This window comes from Nelumbo nucifera, chromosome 3 (assembly GCF_055504915.1).
Source record: "Nelumbo nucifera cultivar China Antique chromosome 3, China Antique-T2T, whole genome shotgun sequence".
Taxonomy (NCBI): Eukaryota; Viridiplantae; Streptophyta; class Magnoliopsida; order Proteales; family Nelumbonaceae; genus Nelumbo; species Nelumbo nucifera.
Genome location: NC_142651.1, coordinates 48,489,219 through 48,511,628, shown reverse-complemented (window position 1 = coordinate 48,511,628; position 22,410 = coordinate 48,489,219). Strand labels below are relative to the sequence as shown.

Sequence of the window (22,410 nt, the reverse complement as noted above, 5' to 3'; positions counted from 1 at the left end):
TTTATTTCTTTGGTTTTCAATTTTATACATACATATATATATATATATACACATATACATACATATATTATTTTAAAAAATGGGTTCCTGAAAACACCTGTAAACATGTGTATCAAGATGGCAAAGATACAATACAATACACTCGATACGGGGCATATCGTATTGAAATTTTGATCCTTGATTGAATCCTCAAAGATTTCAAAACTTGAACCAATAAGCAAGGGAAGAACTTAATCTTTTCCTATAACAAAAGTAGAGGTTCAGCCCCTATAGTTTTTGAATTTTCTTTCCTCTGTTCTTTTTCTTCTCATAAAATGTTGGTTTTCTAGACTTAAACAGGAAATTTATACTTCTTTTATGAAAATTATGGATAACTATTAAGGAAAGATGGTTATGGAACCTAGGGAACTACCCTAGGATATATGGTTTTACTTAAAAAAAATCCATCGCCTAGGCGACAAGGTGCCCCCCTGTCGCCTAGCCTCGCCTTGGCACCTTGAAAACTATGGCCGAAGGCCTGGAATCCTAAGCTTAGTAGTTTCACTCTCCAGGACTTCATCTGCCTCTTCCTTGCTACAGAAAATAAAAAGAAAGAAGCCTGCATTCAATTTTCTCACCTGAACGGCTTCTTTTAAACTTCATTCCAATCTGACCCATCTCAGAACCTCTACCTAATCAGGACCAGAGTTCACGAACCGACCCACAAGACACTTCTCTAATCACTTCACTCTCTCAAAGACTCCTTCACTCGAATTCACGAAGATTTCTTTCACCGTCATTGCCTTCTCTCAGGCCTCACATGCTTCCCGTCATGGCCTTCTCTCAGGTTTCACATGCTTCCCGTCAATCTGGGTCGGAGCTTCACATAACTATCTAGCATGCCCTCTTGCCTTATTTAAACAGTTAGTTCCTCCAGCCCTGTGTCTTAACCAAAAAGATCATTCCATCCATAAAGCCTTTGAACCAGTTTAGCACCTCCATGTTCATAACTGTTGTCTTTCTATCTTCTCTGATTTTCAGATCTGCTCCACCTTTAGTCTTTGATTCATCTAGAAGAAATCTCTTCTTCTCCACCTTGAGTTCTTTCTTCCATCTTGTCACCTGAACGAAGTCCCCCATCTTCCGTCCTCTATTAACAAAACTGTGACAATAATTGGATTTAATCTTCTAATACATTGGCAGGAAAGGGGAAAAATCTCAGGATAGAGATTACAAGAAAATAGAGATCATATCAGACCACAAGAAATAGAGTGTATCCATTTCTCAAAAGATTGAACAAACATTGTGAGGGCAACCAAAAAAAAGAAGGAAATTGTTTTGAAATGGACAAGGTAAGAGAACCCCTAGGGCAGCCAAAAAAAGTAATAAATAGGAAGCTTTTTCACATGTCTGATGGGTTTTTCCTAACTTACAATTTTTCTTTTACACAGTTTCATTACAGTCAACGTGGGAAAGCAGAGGTTCAGAACCTCCAAAGAAATTCCACAGATGATATATTTTTTTTTCTCTTTCAAATGTGATCCTATAAAGTAGTAAATGCAATGCTAAACAAGTTAAAAGGTACACCTAACCAACTAGCCATATCCACATTTTACAGCATAAACTATTTCAATTAATTATGAATTTCCCAACAAATAAAATTAAATAAGGAAGAACTAGACAACAACGAATGCAAAGCTAACCTTGTATCTCTTGTAGCTTTGTAAAGCCAATATGTGCTCTCCATTAATTCTGGACGCAGTGGATAGCTTTTTTGCCCATGCTGAAAAATGAGCGCACTTATAATAAATTCTTGGTTACTGATAAAAAAAAGAGATTGCAGTGAAACAATCACTTACCATAAAATAATGGAACAAAAGAAAGAATCATTCACTCATCTTGAAAGCAAGATACCTGATTTCTAGGAAGTATCGGAAGACATACATAAGCAAGGTACCTGGCTTTTTGTCCTGCCATATTTTATCCCAAAACTCAATTTAAAAAAAAAGAAAAAACTAATTTATCGAATTTTGGTAGTTCCTCACAAAAGGAATTTTTATCCTTTCATGGAAAACCCACTTAGAATGCCTACAAATTTAATTCCCCCATATAATCTACTATCCCAAACATAGTTGTAAAGCTTCATTAAAAAAAAAAAACATCCCTAGTCTTAGTTTTTGAATTTTTTATTTTTCCACCTCCCAAGGAGAACATGTACTTCTTGGTAACTTGACCCACAACCTTTCCAATTGCTATCAATCCATCCATACTTCAGTCCTAAAATCATCTCTAAGAATTTAGTATACCATCTTTTCCCTTCTAGATCATCCTTGGTTCATGGTTGGACCTACATCAATCTGGTCTTAAAGCGACCAGTCCTACATCACTAATATCTCTTCATTCTCTTCATCAATGATTTGACATCTAATTTGCACCATCAACATCATTTTATGGGATTCTATGCCTATTCAAAATTTCAGTTTGAATTTGTCCAATTTGGGATCATTCAACTATTTAGCTGCAATTTAGAGGAGGGCTTGTAATAGATTTCAATAAACAAAACAAGTTTTAGGAAGCTAAGGTTTAGACTTGGCTCTTGAAGTACCTAGGTTTGCCTTGGGGGAGGGGGGGGGGGGGAATCGAAGGAGCTATAGGCTTTGGACTGGAGAATAACTTTGATCAAATCTTCCAGTATACAACATTTCAGTGTTAAGGTACCTAAGAAAATAGGTAACTTGATGGAGAAACTAATGATGGATTTTCTTTGGAAACCTAGAGAAGGGAAGGACCATCTGGTGAAGTGGGAAACAGTATGTACAAGTAAGAAACAAGGAGGGGTAGGGGTAGGTAATGTCACTTGTAAAACTCAAGCTTTGTTAGGGAAATGATTGTGGAGATTGCCTTTGGAAGGTGAAAAGCTTTGGCATAAGGTGATAGTAAGTATACATGGGTTGATGCAAAACGGCTAGGATGCTGGTTTATTCAACAGAACATCTATGGTCTCTCCCTAGAAAGTTATTCATACGGTCCTACTTCTTTTCCTCAACCCTATCAGATATGATTTTTGGTCTAAAATTCTGTTTTGGGAGGACCTTTGGGTGGGAGGTGCTACTTTGAAAGACACCTCCCTTACCCTTTAGGCCATCTCTTTGTTAAAAGATGAGCCTATTTACTCCTTTTTTTTATTTATCTGATGGGTGACATGGGATTTGGGTTTCAGAAGTGGTTTGAGAGAGTTTGAGTGTTCCCTAGTCATTGATTTACTACAAATCCTTGATTCAGTTGCTGTTGACCCTCTCAAGTCTATGAGAGAATTTGGACCCCCAACCCCAGAGATTCTTTTTCTTGTGCCTCCTTCTAGACTCCAGTTTCTCTTGTTTCCAATGGGTTCTCTTTTCCGATGCTTAAGGTTTGGTGTAAACCAATTTCTTCAAAAATAGAGGCTTTCCGTAGGGAGGTTTATCGTGGAAAAATCAACAATCTGGACTTATTACAAAAAAGAAGAAAAATGTGTTTGTCCCCAGTATCACTAAAAATCAGGAACGCCAGCCCTTATTTATGTATCGTTCTTTTTTTCAAAAAAAAATCCAGTGGAGGATTATATACCTTGTTTGGCCTCTTTGCATACACTTGGAATGTGATGGAGGCGGTGTTTGACAAATCCAAGTATGTGGAGATGGCTGAGACATTTTATAGGTTGCTAGACTCCAAATAAAACCCCAAATGGTGACAAAAGCTTGTAGAGAACCCCCCCCTCCCCCCCCCCCCCCCAAAAAAAAAAGAAGCATTTGGAAAATTCTTCTCACCTTCCTCTTGCTTTTTCCTCTTCTTCTACTTGCTTTTCCTTCTTACTTTCAGATCTCCAACAGCTGGCCAAACTCCAATCATTCTTTCTCTATTTTGTTTTTTTTTTTAAGAAACTAGAATAATGGTTTGAAAGAATGGAGGGGGACGGTGATGGTGTTGGTGAGGTATGTTGAAGAAAGTGCAGAGGCTAGAGAGGAGAAGATGTGGGAGAGGAGGTTAGTTTCGTTGAAAATGTTTGGGGGTAGAGAAGGTTATTTTTGTTTGAAGAATGAATAGAGGGAGAGGACTTTTTCTTTTTTGTTCGAATAGCCTTTTGGTAAGTAGAGGGTTTTGCCTTTTTATGCTAGAGAGAAAAAGGGAAGGAGAGAAGGTTCTTCTTTTAGAAGAAGGGGGAGTGGGCTGAAATTTCCAAAAAAGGAGAGGGGTGCCTAGGGTTTCCCCATCTGATGGTTGAAATTTAAAGAGGATTAAGTTGGGGAAATCCAAGGGCTAGGGTAATCACAAGTGGTAGGAGGCCTTCCTGCAATTTTCAAAAGATTAAGGGTTTACGGGGATGACCTAGAATGTAATTCTATGATATTTAAAGAGATATGGGCCTTTTGGATGCTCAAGATTGAGTAACCTCCCATGGAAATCTAACGACTAGGGAAGTGCCATGTGTGAAGAGTTTTTTTTGCAAAATCCAAAGATAAGAAGGATTTAATGGAGATGGCCTAAAAAATGATTTTTGGGAATACGGAAGGGTCCAAAAAAGAATGGGTGTCCAAGGTATTGGTAAGGTTTGGGGGTCTTGGGAGTTGTACTACGATAAAGAACTTAAATTAGGATAATTGTGGCCTATAAGGATGATTGATTTAATCTTTTCATACAAGGGGTAAAATGGGTATTCTGAGGCCTAAAATTTGGTGGATGGTCAATCAGGAGGTTTAGGAAGGTATTGATAGGGTTTTAGGGGTTTTGGGAGGTGTGTCATGATGAAGATCTTAAATTAGGAGAGTGGCAGCCAGTGAGGATAGTTTTAGAATCTTTTTATATGAGGGGAAAAATGGGTATTTTGAGGTATGAAATTTGGCCAATGGTCAATTGGGAGCTTTAGGAAGGTGATGGTAAGGCTTTGGGGTCTTGGGAAGTGTGCTACGATGAAGATCTTGAATTAGGAGAGTGACAGCTAATGAGGATAGTCGATTTGGAATCATTTTATACAATGGGTAAAATGGATTTTTTGAGGTTTAAAATTTGGTGGATGGTCAATCAGGAGCTTTAGGAAGATACTGGTAGGGTTTGGGTATCTTGGAAGTTATGCTGCAATGAAGAACTCAAATTAGGATAATTGCGGCCAATAAGGATGGCTGATTTGGTATCTTTTCATATAAAGGGTAAAATGGGTATTTTGAGGTCTGAAATTTGGTGGATGGTCAATTAAGAGGCTTAGGAAGGTGTTGGTAGGTTTTGGGAGTCTTGGGAGGTGTGTTGCAATGAAGATCTTAAATTAGGAGAGTGGTGGCTAATGAGGATAGTCGATTTGGAATCTTTTTATATGAGCGATAAATTGGGTATTTTGAGGTTTGAAAATTGGTGGATGGTCAACCAGGAGGTCTAGGAAGGAATTGGTAGGGTTTTGGGGGTCTTGGGAGGTGTATTACGATGAAGATCTTGAATGAGGAGGAGTAGTGGCCAATGAGGATAATCGATTTAAAATCTTTTTATATAAGGGTAAAATGGGGATCTTGTGTCTGAATTCCAAAATTTGATGGGTGGCTGATCGAGAAGTCTAGGAAGGTAACATCATGGTTTGGAGGTCTTGGGAGAGGTGCCACAATGGAGATCTTGGATTTTGAGAGTGGCGGGCAACGAGAGTGCTTGATTTGGAATATTTTCTGTAGGATGGAAAAAATGGGGATTTTATGGCTAAAATTTGGTGGATGGATATTTTAGGTTATTTCGAGTCTAATGGGGGTGTCTAACGAACTTAGAGATGCTGAAATCATGGGAATCTAGGATGTGGGTATTTTGACTAATGAGAGAGCTCGTAATAGAATTTTGGCTTGATGGAAGGGTAAATAAGGGAATTTTGGATTGAAATTTGGTAAAGTGGTAGGAATTTGGGTTATAGGATTAGTGGAAGGGTTTGATTGCATCGGGATGTGCAGATTACAGGTTTTGGGCTCAAAAAGTGTCATAGAACCAAATCCGTCAAAATGGAATCTTTGATGGATGGACAACGAAATGTTGGAGCTTAAGGATGTTAAGGGTTTTATTTCGTATTAAGGAGTCTGATCGTGTGACAGGAGTGGAGATGTGGCACAATTGTGATTGTTAGAAGGGAATCTTACATATTTAACAGTGGATTTGGGTATTTGAGTTGAGATTTGGGTTCCTAGGGTTCTAACATGTTATAAAGATAGTGATGGGGGTTGACCGAGCATTCAGAGTGTGAATAGGGTTGGAAACAAATTGTTGTTCAATACCCATTAGAGTTGTTATATGGGGCTTAAATAGCAAAAGAGTTAAATTTGGAAATGTTGGTTTTTTAAGGGGATTCTCAAGTGGTGGTGAGCTGGCTAAAGGACAAGAAGAAGGCAGCTTGGAAATATCGAGAAGGGGTTAAGAAAATCAAATGATTACTAAGGGGAACGACAGTAACTTTTCAATGGGTCCCAAGGGAGGCAAATGGGCTAGCAAGTTCTCTAGCTAGACAAGGGGTTGATAGGGAGCAACTGTACTGGGCTCTGTTGCAATATCTATACTCTTTGGGGTAACTATACCTATCTGTACTCTTTGGGGTAACTTTACCCCTTCCAATCCACATTATACATTCTTGTTTATATAAAAAAAACTAAGGTTTAGACTGAAATTCCACTTTTTTTCAGCCTATTTTGTTTTGTGATGTCAGCAGATTACCCTTGGTGCCAACTCAGGACCCCAAATCTGGATATATCAAATTCGTTACCATATTCAAACCATAGATTTCATTGAGGAGAACTTCATTTATTAGTATTATGTGCCAATCTAAGTTTTAGTGACAGTACCAGCAAAACATATCAACTGCCAGATAGCAAGTTCAGTCAGCAAAAAGTAACATAAAAGAGTCACTTCACAAGGGCCCTCAATCTGAACTGGAGCTGTCCCTTCTCAGTCAAGGACTTGATGCAAGAATGGGGCATTCCAGGTTTATCCAGGAAAGGGAAAGTTTGTTGATCAGCAGTTCCTTTGGCAGTTTTGTGGGCCATTTGGTCTGGAAGAAATTTGAGGATTTTCGAACAGATGGCTTCACCAAAATCTGTGGTGATTAATAGCGTAGTAGAGGATCTTAGAAGTTGGTTATCCATAAATACTGTATTTAAAAATGATACTTTCTCTTCCTTTTTGAGGGTGGATTCTTTTGGAGGGGGGGGGACTAAAATTACATTCTGGTACATTATCTCATGTACAGTTTCTTTCATCTTAATGAACTTATACTTTACCTTTTTCAAAAAAAAAAAAAAGCCTCTTACACTATCAAATTGCTTCATCTGTAAAATATAAAGTCCCTAAGGATCAAATTTAAAAAAATATAGAGACATCCAGAAGTTTGTGGTTGAAGAAGAAACCTGAACACTGAGTGTAGCAAGGTTAAAACCCTCTGGGGTGAAGCCATATTTTTTCCACACACTAAAGAAGGCTGCATGTGTACGAATAGCAGGATCAATATCCCCAGCTAGAACCTTCCAAACAACATGATCAATTTTCTTCACAGTCAATAATGCCATCACTTCTCCCAGGGGAAACAACATTTTGCCTGATAAAATGATAAAACATAGAAGTGTAAAATACCTGAAGTCCTGGCCAGAATGCCTGCAGACTATTAAACAGTGGCCAGACAATAACAGCAGAGTTCATATTCACCTCCACATACCTACAAGTATGTTAAGAGTTAATAAGCTAAATTCTAAAGAAAAAATAAACAATGAAAACAAAAATAACTAATCAATAAAAGGATTATTTTTTAAATGCCCACAGAAACGAGAAGAAATGTACCAAGGATCATTGTAAAGATAGTGCATTGCAGCCTTGTAAGCTTCTTGAAATATGAATAAGTATTCCTCATCTCCAAATAATAAGTAAGCCTGCAGTGCAATAGAAAGGCCAATAATGAAAAGAAAGGAGGACCAAGTTCACTGGCTTCCCTTCCTCCTTCCCAACTCAAACAAAAAGAAATGATAATAAGAAGTAAAATGCAGAATCTAATGAATCATCAAGAATGCAAGTTGCACCTTAGACCATTTGGCCAAGGTCATGCCTGACTATGCATCATGCATAAAAAACAATAAAAAAAGCAGTGCAATAGTAACTTCTTTGTTTCTAAGATAACAAAAATAGTGTTGATAGGCACATGAAGATGCACAATGCAAGAGGCTCTGCATGAGTGTCAAAAATCTTGAACAAAAAAATAGGTAATTTCTAATGAATTCATGTTTTATGATCTACTCCTAGATTCCTAGTCTCTATTAAAGTCAATGTGTCTCAGTCCTCATCTCTCTAAATCCCTTTGGAACCAGCACACAAATTACTTCCCTGGGCTTTGGCACCTCGAAAAATCCTTCTACTGTCTCACCTTTAAATATCATCATGTGCAGATCCATAACTTAAGAAAGTCTAAAAACCTAAGTAATGTTTCATGAGCAGAATTCAAGAAGTGTTTCATCCTTGAATGGTTTAGTTGTTGAAGGGAATATTAAGCTTCAATGTCCTCATTCTGAATGCACAAAATTCACGGTTGGCAATATAACAAAAGATATTTACTGATAAAAAAAAAGAATGTAACAAGAGATATTTTGGGAAGATGAATGGTATAAAATTGGTTTTCCTGGTTGTGATTGAATTGATCTTTGAGACATCTGTAGGTCCATAAGTCATTACACTTTTTGTTGGAGAAGCCAAGGCCTTGACATCTATGCTGAACTGCTCGTTTAGATGGATACCAAGATCAACAAGCTTGTGGATACACTATCCAGGAATAATGTTGTAAGAGCTGAAATGTTGTGAGGAACTCAAGGCCCAGGTGCTGATTCATAGTATGGCTTCTTGTACTTCTGACCTTGTTATGGTCATTTTGTAGAATAGGAGAGTCTTTTCCTCCTAATTTTATACTATATATAAAACCCAGATCATCACTTTTTTGCTGCACCCTTTGATAGTCATTATCATTAATGATCAAAAAGTATTATGAAATTACACTTTGAGAGATGAGTGGAACAAGGGTAGAAGATCAGCTTTTTGGAGAGATAAGTGGTGTTATAACAGTCCTTTGGAGCAGGTGTTCCTCCATTGTGGTGGACTCTTATCAATTGTTGGGAGCATATGGGAAGATAGAAATGCAAGAACATTCCAAGAAAAAGAAACAAGTGTGGAAGCAGTAATTGAGTGCATTACACAAGGGTAATACATTGGGTAAAAACTACGGAGTTATTCTCACAGTTCTCCTTTGTTGATATTTGGAGGAATTGGATGTCAGTGGCAAATAGCTCATAAAGAGAAGGTAGTTTCCAGTTGGGCTCCTCCTGAAGAAGATTTTATTAAACATAACTTTGATGGTAGCAGCCAAGGTAACTCAGGCCCCTCAGGAATAGGTGGTGTATTTAGAGATAAAGATGTGAGTATAGTGACTTTGTTTTCAGGTCCAATTGGTATGGGGGATTCACTGCACTTGAAGGAAGTTCAATTAGCAAGGAGGCTGAATTTTGACAGGTTAGTCATTGAAGAGGACTCCAAAGTGGTGATTGGATGGTTGAGGAACCTGGAAGAAGCAATTTGAATTTATAGAGAGGAGATAAAGAGGTTCAAATTGCAAGTCAGTAATATGAATGTAAGAATACAGTGGCAACGAAGATCAGCTAATTGAATCGCAGATACTCTAGCTAAGGGGTTTCTAGGGACCACTTATTCTGGGCTTAGTGTTATAATCTGTTGATGATTTCTAGGAGAGGTTGCACACACCTCTTGGTGGATCTCTGTAACATTGTTGTTGGTACTAATAAATTCTCTTACTATTTATCAAACAAAAAAGAAGACTCTTATCAATTGCTGGAAGGTAATGTAGTGTGGTCACCTAAGTTCCATGGAAACTGCAAGATTGGGAGTTTGATAGCCTGCTGCAGTTGCTTCAGCTTCTTGGGAATCAATCTATTAGACTGGGACAAGATGATGCTTGGGCCCTGAAGTGGCAAAGTGATGGGAACTTTTGGTTAGCTCTTTAGCAAAGAACCCGAGATCTATCCTAAGTTCTTTCTTTCCTAGCTCTTTGGTTTGGAGACAGCATGTGCCTTATAAGGTGATGCAGCTCAAGTATGAAGAAAGATAATGAAAGAAATTTGCTCAAAAAATAGTAAAAAAAAGAAGAAAATTGGATTAAACTTCATTAATATGAGATGACTTACAATAAAAGGAAATAAGGTTGGGGACTCACTCACCCAAGAGAGGATTCTCTCAACTCTCAAACAAAGCTCTATGCTTCTTAAAACAAAGGGAATAACTTGATTACTTCTAGCTTGAGATTACAAAGCTTTATATAGATAACAAAAACTAGTTGTTTGAACATTTAATGTAAAACTAGCCATCAGAGCATTTAATAAAACAAGCTGTTAGAAGTCCACTAACAAGCTAGCTATTAGAAACCCACTATCCAAAATGGCTATTGAAAGCCCATTAGTGAGTTCAAATTTAGGCCTACTTGTTTTCTCCTTTTAAAATGATATTGTGCTTCTTGGGGCATGAACTTGAACTGCATCAATTAGTCCCCAACCTTATTGCCTCATATTGTAAGCCATCTTATATTAATGAAGTTCCATCTAATTTTCTTCCTCTTTTTCCTTTTTTTTCTTTGAGAAAATTTCTTTCATTATCTTTCTTTATATTTGAGCTGCATCAATTGGTATCAGAGCGGGTGTAGTTAGAGTTTGTAACTTCATTACTCAACCCTCTTTCCTCATCCAAAATAGTATTGCAGTTATAGAAAATAGGTCAAATGACATCCCAATTCCAGCAATGAAATCTTCATCAAATTGGGTCATGCTATATATCATTGGAAAGCTCTCTGAGTGTAATTTCTAATGCCACAAACAGTTCATCAATCAAAGTTTTCTACAAAAAGTTATAAGTGAAACAAAATTGGTCAATGAAACTGGCTGCATATCTAAATCTTTCAACGAAGTAAGATATCATGCCAAGTAAGAATCAACACAAGGCTCCAATTCAAAATGCCCATCTGTGTGAAGAAATCAATGAGCTCAAGAATGGCTACAAAAACCTTCAATGCATGATGAAGAAGATTTTACGAAGGCTTCCAAACAAGTTCCTATGAATGACCATATTGCTCCAACCTTATCTTTGGATCAAGCCTTGAAAGATTGTAATGACAATCTTATGTTGCCTTTTTCATTAACAATGCCAAAGGAAAAAGAGTACATTGACCGGGATAGCCCTTCAAATTTTGATGAAAATCCTATTACTTATGAGAAATCTTCTATCACTCGTGATCAATTTCAAAGTGATAGAGAAAATGTTGATTGAGATAGCCCTCCAAAGTTTGATGAAGAGTCTATTACTTATGAGAAATCTTCTATTGTTCACGATCAATTTCAAAGTGATGAAGACTTGATTGGGATAGCCCTCCAAAGTTTGACGAAAAGTCCATTACTTATGAGGAATCTTCTATCGTTCGTGATCAATTTCAAATTGATGGAGACAGCATTCATCAAGTAAGAACTTTTAACTACATCTTTTTTATACAAGTGTATGAGGACCCTTACTGGGAGCCATTTTCTCCAAGTTTAAAATGGTTGTTAGATGAAGAGTTGGGCTATTTGAAGCACAAGAAACATGTTTCAACAGCTAGGAGACATGATGTAGGAATTCTGATCAATATTGGAGATTTACATCATCAATTGCCTATCAAAGGATCAGTAATAGAAAAATGCAGCGGAAGCATGGTGATAAATCATTTTGTTAAAGTTCTTAAAACTCAAGGACGAGTTCTTTTCAAGAGGGGGAGACTGATGCAGTTCAAGTTCATGCCCCGAGAAGCACCATATCATTTTAAAAGGAGAAGACAAGTGGGCCTAAATTTGAACTCACTAACGGGCTTCCAATAGCCATTTTGATTAGTGGGCTTGTAACAACTAGTTTGTTAGTGGGCTTCTAACAGCTAGTTTTATTAAATTCTCTAATGGCTAGTTTTACATTAAATGTTCTAACACCTAGTTTTTGTTATCTATATAAAGCTTTGTAATCTCAAGCTAGAGGCAATCAAGTTATTCCCTTTGCTTTGAGAAGCTTAGAGCTTTCTTTGAGAGTTGAGAGAGTCCTCTCTTGGGTGAGTAAATCCCCTCTTCTTTGGGTGACCGAGTCCCCAACCTTGTTGCCTCATATTGTAAGCCATCTCATATTAATAAAGTTCCATCCAATTTTCTTCTTCTTTTTCATATTTTTTGAGCAAATTTCTTTCATTATCTTTCTTCATATTTGAGCTGCATCATAAGGCCAGCTTTCTGATTTGGTCAACTACCATTGGGAAGTGTTTAACAAGAGATAGCCTACTAAGAAGAGATGTTGACATCCAGGACAATTTTTGTGGTTTGTGTGGGAGGGTGGCTGAATGTGTGGACCACCTCTTCTTTTATACCAAAATAAAATTCATTAAAAGAAAAAGAAGTGTGGACACCTCTTCATTCACTGTCATTTTGTCCAAGCCTTGTAGGTTCATTTCCTGAAGTCAGCCAGTCTATGTTGAATTTTGCAACAGTTCCTCCCTGATATGCTATCTAGTTGGCAGCAGCATGGCATGAGTAAGAATGGAAAATCAGTGTAGGGAATGGTGCCTGCAGCTGTGGTGTGATCAATCTGAGCTGAAAGAAATAGAAGGATTTTCCTTAAGAGGTGCAGATTTAAGGAGGACTTTATTAACTTTGCAATCTGCAAGCTTGGCCCTTGGTTTTCTGATACTAAGGGAAGTGGTCATCTATCCCTTTGGCCTTCAGCATTTGGAGTCTTGGAGGATACATTAAGAGAGAGAGAGAGAGAGAGAGTGCATGTGTGTGTGTGTGTTGTTGCTGTGGTTTATGCAAAAAATCTTTACCTTTTTAAAAAAAAAAAAAGTATTATGAAATTAGGAGGTTATGCAACTTGCATCCAAGACTTTATTGTCTAAGATACGGGTATCAATCATTTGAGGAGATTTGGGGTGTGGGAAAGGCAATGAATGGAGATAAGATTCCAAGCTCAGATGGTTTCAACATAGCATGCTAAAAGCATGATGGTTGCTGATCAAGGAGGAGAGTAGGAGACTATAAATATGTTTAAGGATTTGCAAACTAACAAAATCTGTAGAGAAAAGTGCAAATGCAACATTTATCTCCTTAATCCAGAAGGTGGAAGGGGCGATAGAAATAAACAACTTTAGACTTATAAGTCTTACCTAAAGGCCATTACTTGATGTTGGTCCCAGCTATCTGCAGTCTTGGGAGGGGTAGGCTGGAATCTGGAATACAGACCTAACTTCTGGCTTTTTTCTGCAAGCATAGCCGATCACATACTCAAATCCATGTTCACACAAATGGCAGCCCAAGATTTTACCATTACAGCAAGCCTGTATACAACAAAATCTATATCCTAAGAGAAAGGCTTCGCACTCTGCAGCAGAACCCTGCTCTCCCTACAACTCTAGCTAAACTGTCTGTTAAAGAGTTAACAGATCTCCAATCCATCTGACTGAAATATTTACTCAAGATGACAAAGCTCTAGCCTCCCACATGATGTGCTGATTTATGAAGTATTTGCACTTAATGATTCCTATGCATAATTAGCTCCTAATTGATAGGACCCTATACTTTATTAATTCTTAGTCAATGCCTCAGGGATCCAACTCCCTATTAATGAAACCCACCACTTAACACTCTAACTTTCAGTGTTTACCTTTTCACCCAATCTTTGGCTTAAGTCCCAAAGTTGGTACTTCCATTGTTACCATGTGAAGTCTCTATCTCCCATAGTTCTAGGGGTGTCAACGGTATTCGAAAATCCGATTTTGAATTTGATATTTGACATAATCAAATCAAATTCAGATAATTCGAATATCTATCGGTCGAATTCTGATATCCTATTCTTACCAAATAGTTAATCGGATTCGAATTCAGATATGACCTGATTTGATTCGATAAATATCCAAATTTGACTGATTATTTAATTCTTATATATAATATATAAAATATTTTATGTAATATATATAATAATTAATTTATCTAAATAATTTATATATTTATATACTTTATATCAATAAAATATTTATTTTATATATTTATTAATTATCTAAAATAATTAATTAATCAAATTCGAATCGTATCGAATATTCGAATATTTAATCGGATTTGAATTCAGATATTAATTTTCAATATCCGTCAGATATCGAATCGAATTTGGATATTGGATTTTCTAATTGGATTCGAATTCGGATATTGCCTGATCCGATTCGAATTTGATCCGTTTACACCCCTACATAGTTCTTCCCCAATGTTCTTTTCCTTTTTTGACAGCATGGACCAAACCATTGGGTCTTTATTGGATCTTGAGATTGGACTGAATGATGCACCATTTTTGGATCTTCAGACTAGACTAAAGAGCCTTTAATGGATATTTGAACCTTGAGATTGGGTTGAAAGTAGGTCCAAACATTTTGGTTTGGTTGTTCCTGCATCAATCTGCTAGTTGGGCCATTTAAAGAAGTTTATACAACCCAGGAATCTTCCATGTGGAAATATAATTTGGTGTGGATTAATGAAAAAGCCGCTTGTGAGCATTTTATCAATCAAAAGTTGAAACTACCAATGACTAACATCACAAGGCCAGAACTTCACTAAAAGGGTATAGTGCTTGTGAAGCCTGGGAATTATACATGGATAATCAACAAGGTCTCTGATTTGATGGATAGTCTCAGCATGATTCCAAACATGGCACAAATAGGAGGGTTCATCCAGACAAAAGGAAATCATAACTGGCCCAATTAGAATACAGTTTCACACAAACAGATATACGCATGTTAAAATATAAGTAACACTAACCTTATATGGACTTTATCTCTGCAAAAAGTACTAAGGATTAAGGAATTAAACTAATGATGGCCTCATAATTTTTCTAAACCTTGGGATAATGCACCTAATATATTAGTCTTAAAAAACAATCATGCAGGCAATGAGGTTTCTCCTTTTATACAACAAAGCCACCATACCTTTAGAAGATACTCATAAAAAGAGTCGATACTGGTACCTATTCCAGCATCCTGCAAAGCAAAGCAATCAGCTTAGAAGTAAGAAATGAAGCAGAGATTATCAGCTAATTTAGGGGTGCTCCCCCATATGTATGATTTAGTTTTTCAAAACAAAAATTAGCTACCATATCAGTAAAAGCAATATGATTTTGCTGATGTGGCAGTTATTTTTGTTTTGAAAAACAAAACCATACACATTGGCAAACACCCCCTTATCTAGAAATTTCTGCAGTAATGTTCTGTGCATTTTGTCAGTATTATTGTGAAAACCACTGATCATCCTCCTTGGGACATGGCTTTCTACTATCCCTTTTCTTCTCATCTCCTCCATGTTTTTTTTTTTCTTTTGATAAGTTATCTCCTCTTCCATGTTAAGAAATCCCATTCTTAATAACAAAGAAACATGTTTAAAATTAGGTTGAAGTTGCTAAAAGAGCTGTTTAGAAACATTTTTTGTATCAAAACATATCTTCAAATTCTAACTCCTAGTGTGTTGAGTGATGAAAGATTACATTGCTAGGATCAGCAAAGCATATGCACTAACTAGTAACCTTGATTGTATTGTTTAGTAGACTAGATCCATTAAAGGACCATTTTTGAGGAATTGATTTTGGGTTCTGAAAAGACCGCAGGCATACTAAATAGGTAGATCTAACTTTATTATAGCAAGTGTGAATCTGTTGATGTGCTCTCCAAGAATTAAGCTTGGCTGTCTACTACATAAAGCTGTCTAAATATTCTTTAGACAACACTTTGTTCCTCAAAATTGCTCATCTTCTTAATAAAATTTTTACTACATCCGGTATTGTTGAAGGCTCCAATCATTTCAAAGTTCAAAACATTAACCCAATGATTCATCATGCTTTACAAAGCAGGTATGATGTACCACCAACCCTTTAATACCACTGCCCTCTGAAAATATGAAGAAAAGGCTTCAACAAAGACTAACATTCTCCATATGCTAATCAAATATGTACTACTATCCCAATCCTAAAAGAACCCACTCCCTAGGTTAAATAGGAAACCCCACCAAAGTGCTAGAATTTTTTTGATTACCACTAAAAATAATTTTCTCATCAGTTGTGGAATGTTCAATCATTATAAGAATGATGAACGAAGAAGAAATCCCAAGTTTTCAGCTCTAAAAGAACCCTCTAAAGAGAACCATCAATTCCCAAGTATATTGGCATTAATGTTGGAAGGAGATAGCAGAAATAAATCTACAAGAAATTCTTCATATAAAAGATTAAAAAAAATCAGATTAACAATCATATTTAATCAAGCTGCTATGATAAATCCCGTTCGTGCAACAAAAAAGAAACCTTGATTAAAAAGCCATAACTAGAAGTCAGGGCTTTCACTAAATGAAAGAGCTAGTACCATCTTTAACCCAGGGCACAGACGCACAGTTTGAGCATATGATACATGCCAATTGTGTTTGGAGATGGTTTGATGCTCTATATTACACATTTGAATGTTATATGCATGTCCACAAGTATCAGTTAGCAGCTAAACTACTAAATTAATGTTACAAAAGAATTTTGGAGCATTACCTTCTGGGTCCATTCACCTGTGAAGACATTGATATGAGCACCAACAAGGTTCAGTTTTGAGCGGCGGGCCCAAATACCACGCACTGCATTTTTTGTGACTTGCTGAAAAACTGCAAAATCATTAAACAAATCATGTTCACTGTTTTTTCATTAAAACATGCTCATTGTCAAAATAACCTTTTCAGTCACTGTACATAAATTTATATACTTTTTTTCTTTTTTATTGGCATATATATAAATATAAACAGAGAGAGAGAATATTAAAAAAGGTGGACCAGTCCCCACCAGGCAATACCCATTAGATCTAGATATGGTATGCACTGTTGGGAAAAAGAGCATGTTTTGATGGCTAGGGGTGTCAATTGGACCGGATTTGGTCCAATCCAATCCGGTCCAATAAGAGTCCATTACAAATGGACCAGGTCCAGTCCAATCTGATGAACTCTGTACCATTTTAAACCAGCACAATTCAATGTCTGGAATCTGGACCGTCCAATCTGTTCAAATTGGCTTTAATTTAGATTGGTTCCAACCCAAAATTGGTCCATTGACACCTGTATTCTTATCTTCTATCAATGAAACGGACCCAATCCAATATAAATCCATTAAGGATGGACCAGGTCCAATCCAATAAATACCTTGGACCATTAAGTCTGGACTGGTCCAATTCAATGTGTTGTGGGTCCATCCAATCCATTCAAATTGATTTTGATTTGGACGGGGTCCAACCCAAAACCAAAATTGGTCCATTGACACCTGTATTCTTATCTTCTATCAATGAAACGGACCCAATCCGATATAAATCCATTAAGGATGGACCAGGTTCAATCCAATAAATACCTTGGACCATTAAGTCTGGACTGGTCCAATTCAGTGTGTTGTGGGTCCATCCAATCCATTCAAATTGATTTTGATTTGGACGGGGTCCAACCCAAAACTGGTGCATTGACACCCCTACTGATGGTACTTCAAGCAGACTAAGAAACTAGAAAAGGGAGGGTACATACCAGAAATACAAAATGAACGTACCATGTCAAAAAGAAAGAATAGAGAGTAAAATATTAAGAGTATTCTAGATACAGTATGTCCAACTGTGGGAAAAAAGCATATTGTATGGCATAAGAATTGAGGCACACTGAAAATAGAAAAGACAGCACATGTACTAGAAAGTGGAAACATAAAAAAAAAAGATTATATCAAGTGTAAAAGAAATAAGAGCAGTAAAATAATAAAAGAAACAATGTTGAAGAGGACTGTAAATTACTAAATTAATCTCAAAAGCTACATTGTTATTAAGTTTCAACGAATTTTATTTCCCATTAGAGGACAGATAAACCACCGAAATAACATATCTGTGATATAATTGAAAGTATATTATGGAGACACTGAAAATGAGACAACTTTACATATTGAAGGCATAAGTCATGCTGGATGTGGACAAAATATTCAAAACTGGATAACAGCAGATGATAGAATTATAAGCTTAACATAAACTTTCTTTTTGATAATTACGCTTAACATAAACTTTGCAGACAAAAGCAACTACAATAATCACCTGGGTTGTTTGTTAAAATACTCAGTATTCCAAATTCTAGGGTTAAAGTCCCTCCACCAGCCGTTGATGTTATCTAAAACAGCCAAAAGAACTTTAGGATTTCTACCAAATAGTATTGTCATGCAATAGAGAACAAATGGAAAAGGAGAAGAAAATGAAACTTTTTTCTATCTATAACAGATCAATGAAAATTTTATTGTGGAATAAAAGAGTACAATAAATAGAAAAAAAAAAGCCTGGCATAGGTAGCAGAACCCAAGAAGTGGCATATCCCAACAAGAAATTACTCAATTAGATTGATCTGTCCCCTTGGGACAGTCCCCAATATTAACTTCCCTATTTGTTCCTTCACTAGCTAGTGGATCTGTAAAAAAGTCAGTAGTTATTTGGATCCAGCTGATCAAAGTGTTCCTACCGCATGCCAAAGATCTATCTTTCCTTACAGAGTGTAGGTACAGCCATTGGCCCAACTCATTACCCCTTGTCCATCCTATAAGCCTCAGATAATAAGTGGCCAAAATATCTACTTTGAAAGCAGAGTAAGGAGAAATTTGTAATGAGTACTGCCATAGCATTTACAATGCTTAGTCTTTGTTTGAAGTCATTGATTCTTAGAAAATTGAATGTATTAAGACTAGACCAGATGATATGGTTCTTAAGAAAGTCAAAACTGTTAACAGTGCACAAAATAACAAATTAAAATATAAAGGCATGGTGAACAGTATAAATATACAATATAGTTTATTGAAAAACTCCCAGGAAATCAACAAGAAACCTAAGCTGATCAACATGTCAAAGATCACCATCATACAGATGTGATAATAGAAGTTTTGACATGTGTGTGTATGAAGCAATATGTAAAGCTGAGAGTTATCTATAAATTATTTGGAAGTCAAGCCAAAAACACAGAGAGAGAGAGAGAGAGATTGTGTTGTTTACAGAGAGTCAAGATTGTGTGATGTTGACACATTTACAGACAGTAAATCAATCTGTGACAAGATTTTTCAATTCTTTTGAAACATCTGGTTAAGAGTCTCTTGTTTTACGATTTATTTGTTCAGTGTTTGTTTTAGAAGTTGCTTAATATCCACAAACTCATATCAAACTTACAATGGTTATGAAGCCTACCTTTGGATTTGGTTTAAGAGTAAAATGTAATGTTGAAGTCATTCTATCTATGGGTATGAATTGAGGAGTTCTTAGGTGCCTTTTACATTAGGGAAAATACAAGTAAGGTCCATAATATAGATGTGAAAGAGAATGAAAAAATTGATAATATCATTTTTCCTTTTGGCTGATAAAAATATTGCTTTTCCTTTTGGCTTCTTTTTATTGGGAAAAGTGCTCAAGAACAGTTAGGTGTGACTCTATACTTGATAGAAGACAAGTGTGACTCCTCTAGCTATTTCTTCTTCTCTTAATCTTTGTTTTTACTTATTCTAAGATTCTATCTTTTCCATTGTTCATTTTAGATTCAATCATCAGTAGATATCCCTACATCAGCCCAACAGTATGAATTGTTAGATGAAAAAAGTACAGAAAATATAGAACAGCTATACCTTGCTTTCATTTTCATCAACTCCATGCAATAGATTGACAGATCCAAACGGGATTCCTAATATACATTACAGTTAAAAAGAAAAATCATAACATGGAAAACTAAAAACTTGTTAAAAGCATCTTAAACTTAGAATTCCAGCAAATGAATTGTTATACTCTCTACTCAGAAAGTCAAAAGTGCCTGCTGTCCAATAACATGCTCTACTAAACAAGTATAATAACCATTAGGAAGCAGTAAATACAAAATAACTTTAGCACCACCCACTAGTAAGTGTTTTGCATCAAAAGAAGATAGATAGTTTGAATAAGATTTTGGAAGCAACTAATATACTACTGCCAAAAAAAAAAACATAAAATAGGTTCAAAATTGAATTTCCTAAGTCCTAACATCCCAGAGATTACTCTTTTTGTCATAAAAACCAGCAAAATCCTTGCATTTTTGCAGAAGACAATTTCTTTCCTTGTTAAATTTCAAAACAGAAAAGTTTTGCACATAGACAGGCATGGAACTTAGAAGCCATGCATGTCCAGGAGTTTGATTTAGAAAGATAAATACAACATGAGCTAGGAAACATCAAAAGAAATGTATGTACCATTAAAATAGTCCATAACAATGTATACTCATAAAAGAATATGTCTATAGTCGAGTTTTGAAATTTAAAAAAAAAAAAAAAAATCTATAAGAAAAAGACCAACGTGTTTCTAACTTGGAAACTTCACAGTTTATGAGAGTCCATGTAACACTGAACATAAATAACTTTTAGAAAGAATGAAACCCTGCTAATATTCCTACAGCAGATGAAAACACATATCTACCTTTAGGAAAAAAAAAGTGAAAATCATTTCCCACCCCACCCCTTTTCCTGCTTTAAAGCAAAAAGCTTATCCAAATACCTGCCTAGGTTTGACATCATCAAGTTGATGTGGCAAGCCTTACAGAATTTTGATGTGGCAAGCCTAACAGGGAATATATATGTTTCATGGCAGTATTATATCTTTTTTTTCGATGAATATGACAGTTTTATATCAATAACAGATAATTCATTGTTGAAAAGAAACTTAGATGCAGGGAAGACAGGCCTAGTTACCTCCAAGAGGCTGAAAAAAAAGGAACTGCTATGGTGAAAAAAAAATGCAGCCATAAACTACTCAGGAATACCAGCTCCCTGAAAAGGTGACTCCTCAAAACCCCTCCCTAAGCACAATTGTTTATGGCCAAGTTAGCAGATCTTAGGAGTAACCTAAACGAGATATTCAACCCTGACACCAAAAGCTCTAATCCCTCTCCATATCTTGCCACATGTTCCATGTTTCAAGGATTGGGACCTGCCATTGGATGGTTCCCACTAGACAGTGGGCATATTGAAAATCAGCAAACTAAGATGGCCTTTAACCACCTGGTTTGGGTTTTATGTGCATAGCATTTATCTATCTACTATAAAAAAAGAGTTTTCGTCAATGATCAACTTTTTATATCCTCGAAGTACCCCTCTAAATTCACTAATACTCACTTTGTTATCCCCCCTCTCCCTCATTCCTTTCTCCTATTATCTCTCTACTCTGTCATAGACCTCATGGTATTGAGACAGTGTTACAATGCACATGCATCCACATGCCACAATTTGAATTTCACAGAAGGCCTCTCTGTTATAATATATTTGTGATATTGACACATGATGCACATGATGGGGTTGGAACCCACCCCACATTGATAAGATTCTCGCCCTAAAGACCATTGGTCAATGGTCAATTTAACCGTACATCCACAGACAAAGGATCAATCCTTTTCTAGCCTAGGTAGTATTTAAAACCAATGCTCAAAGAACTGGACCAGGCATCAACTAGGATGGGCTTTTTTTTTTTAAACTGAATTAGTACTACCGGTTTCTGGAAAAACCGGTAACTGGAACCGAACTGAAGTCGATCGGTTAACCGGTTGACCAGTTTGATTCTTCAATTTTTTTGGCTTTTTAATATTTATACTATATGTTATAAATAAGTATATAAATATATAATAGAAAAGCTAGAAATACATATAAAATATTATACTTTAAATAATAAATAATATATTACATATTATAAATATATATAATGCATATTTATTAATTTATAATATATGGATAATATAAAATATATATGAAAAATATATATAATATACATAGAATATATAGAAGTATATGTATACCAGTCAGTTCAGTTAACCGCCGGTTTTTTATTTTGGTACCTTTGTTTTTTTAAAAATACCAAACTGACCAATCCAGTTAAGCGGAATTTTCAGTTCAATTTTCTTGCTCACCCCTAGGGGTGCAAATGGATCAGATCATGATCTGATCCAATCCGAGATCCGATCCTATTTGGTCGAATTCGGATCACCCCTATTCAGATCTTCGGATCGAATTCGAATCACCCCTATCCAATCCGGTATATATTATATATTTATAAATAAAAACATATAATACATATATATATATGTTATTTATTTATTTATAAATATATTTTTTATATTATATTTTTATAAATTTGTTATATTATTTATTTTTTATAAAAAATATGTATATAAATATATATGATGAAAATAATTAAAAAATACTTGCCTTTTTTGTTTTTACTTTATTTAAATTAGTACATTTTATTTTCTTTTAATAATTTATTAATTTTTA

The 22,410-nt window shown here is 35.9% G+C and overlaps 1 protein-coding gene across 1 annotated transcript in view; it reads right to left on the bottom strand.

Annotated features, from left to right (window-relative positions):
* LOC104609559 (Glycosyl hydrolase family 47 protein) overlaps positions 1-22,410 on the bottom strand; it is a 65,303-nt gene that overhangs the window by 8,039 nt on the left and 34,854 nt on the right. The window contains exons 6-13 of the mRNA XM_010275903.3: positions 19,750-19,805; positions 18,191-18,263; positions 16,636-16,745; positions 15,044-15,094; positions 7,804-7,892; positions 7,600-7,681; positions 7,377-7,490; positions 1,683-1,762 (exon numbers count right to left, since the gene is read on the bottom strand). Of these exons, the coding sequence (XP_010274205.1) occupies positions 1,683-1,762; positions 7,377-7,490; positions 7,600-7,681; positions 7,804-7,892; positions 15,044-15,094; positions 16,636-16,745; positions 18,191-18,263; positions 19,750-19,805 (655 nt within the window). The remainder of the gene's footprint in view (positions 1-1,682; positions 1,763-7,376; positions 7,491-7,599; positions 7,682-7,803; positions 7,893-15,043; positions 15,095-16,635; positions 16,746-18,190; positions 18,264-19,749; positions 19,806-22,410) is intronic.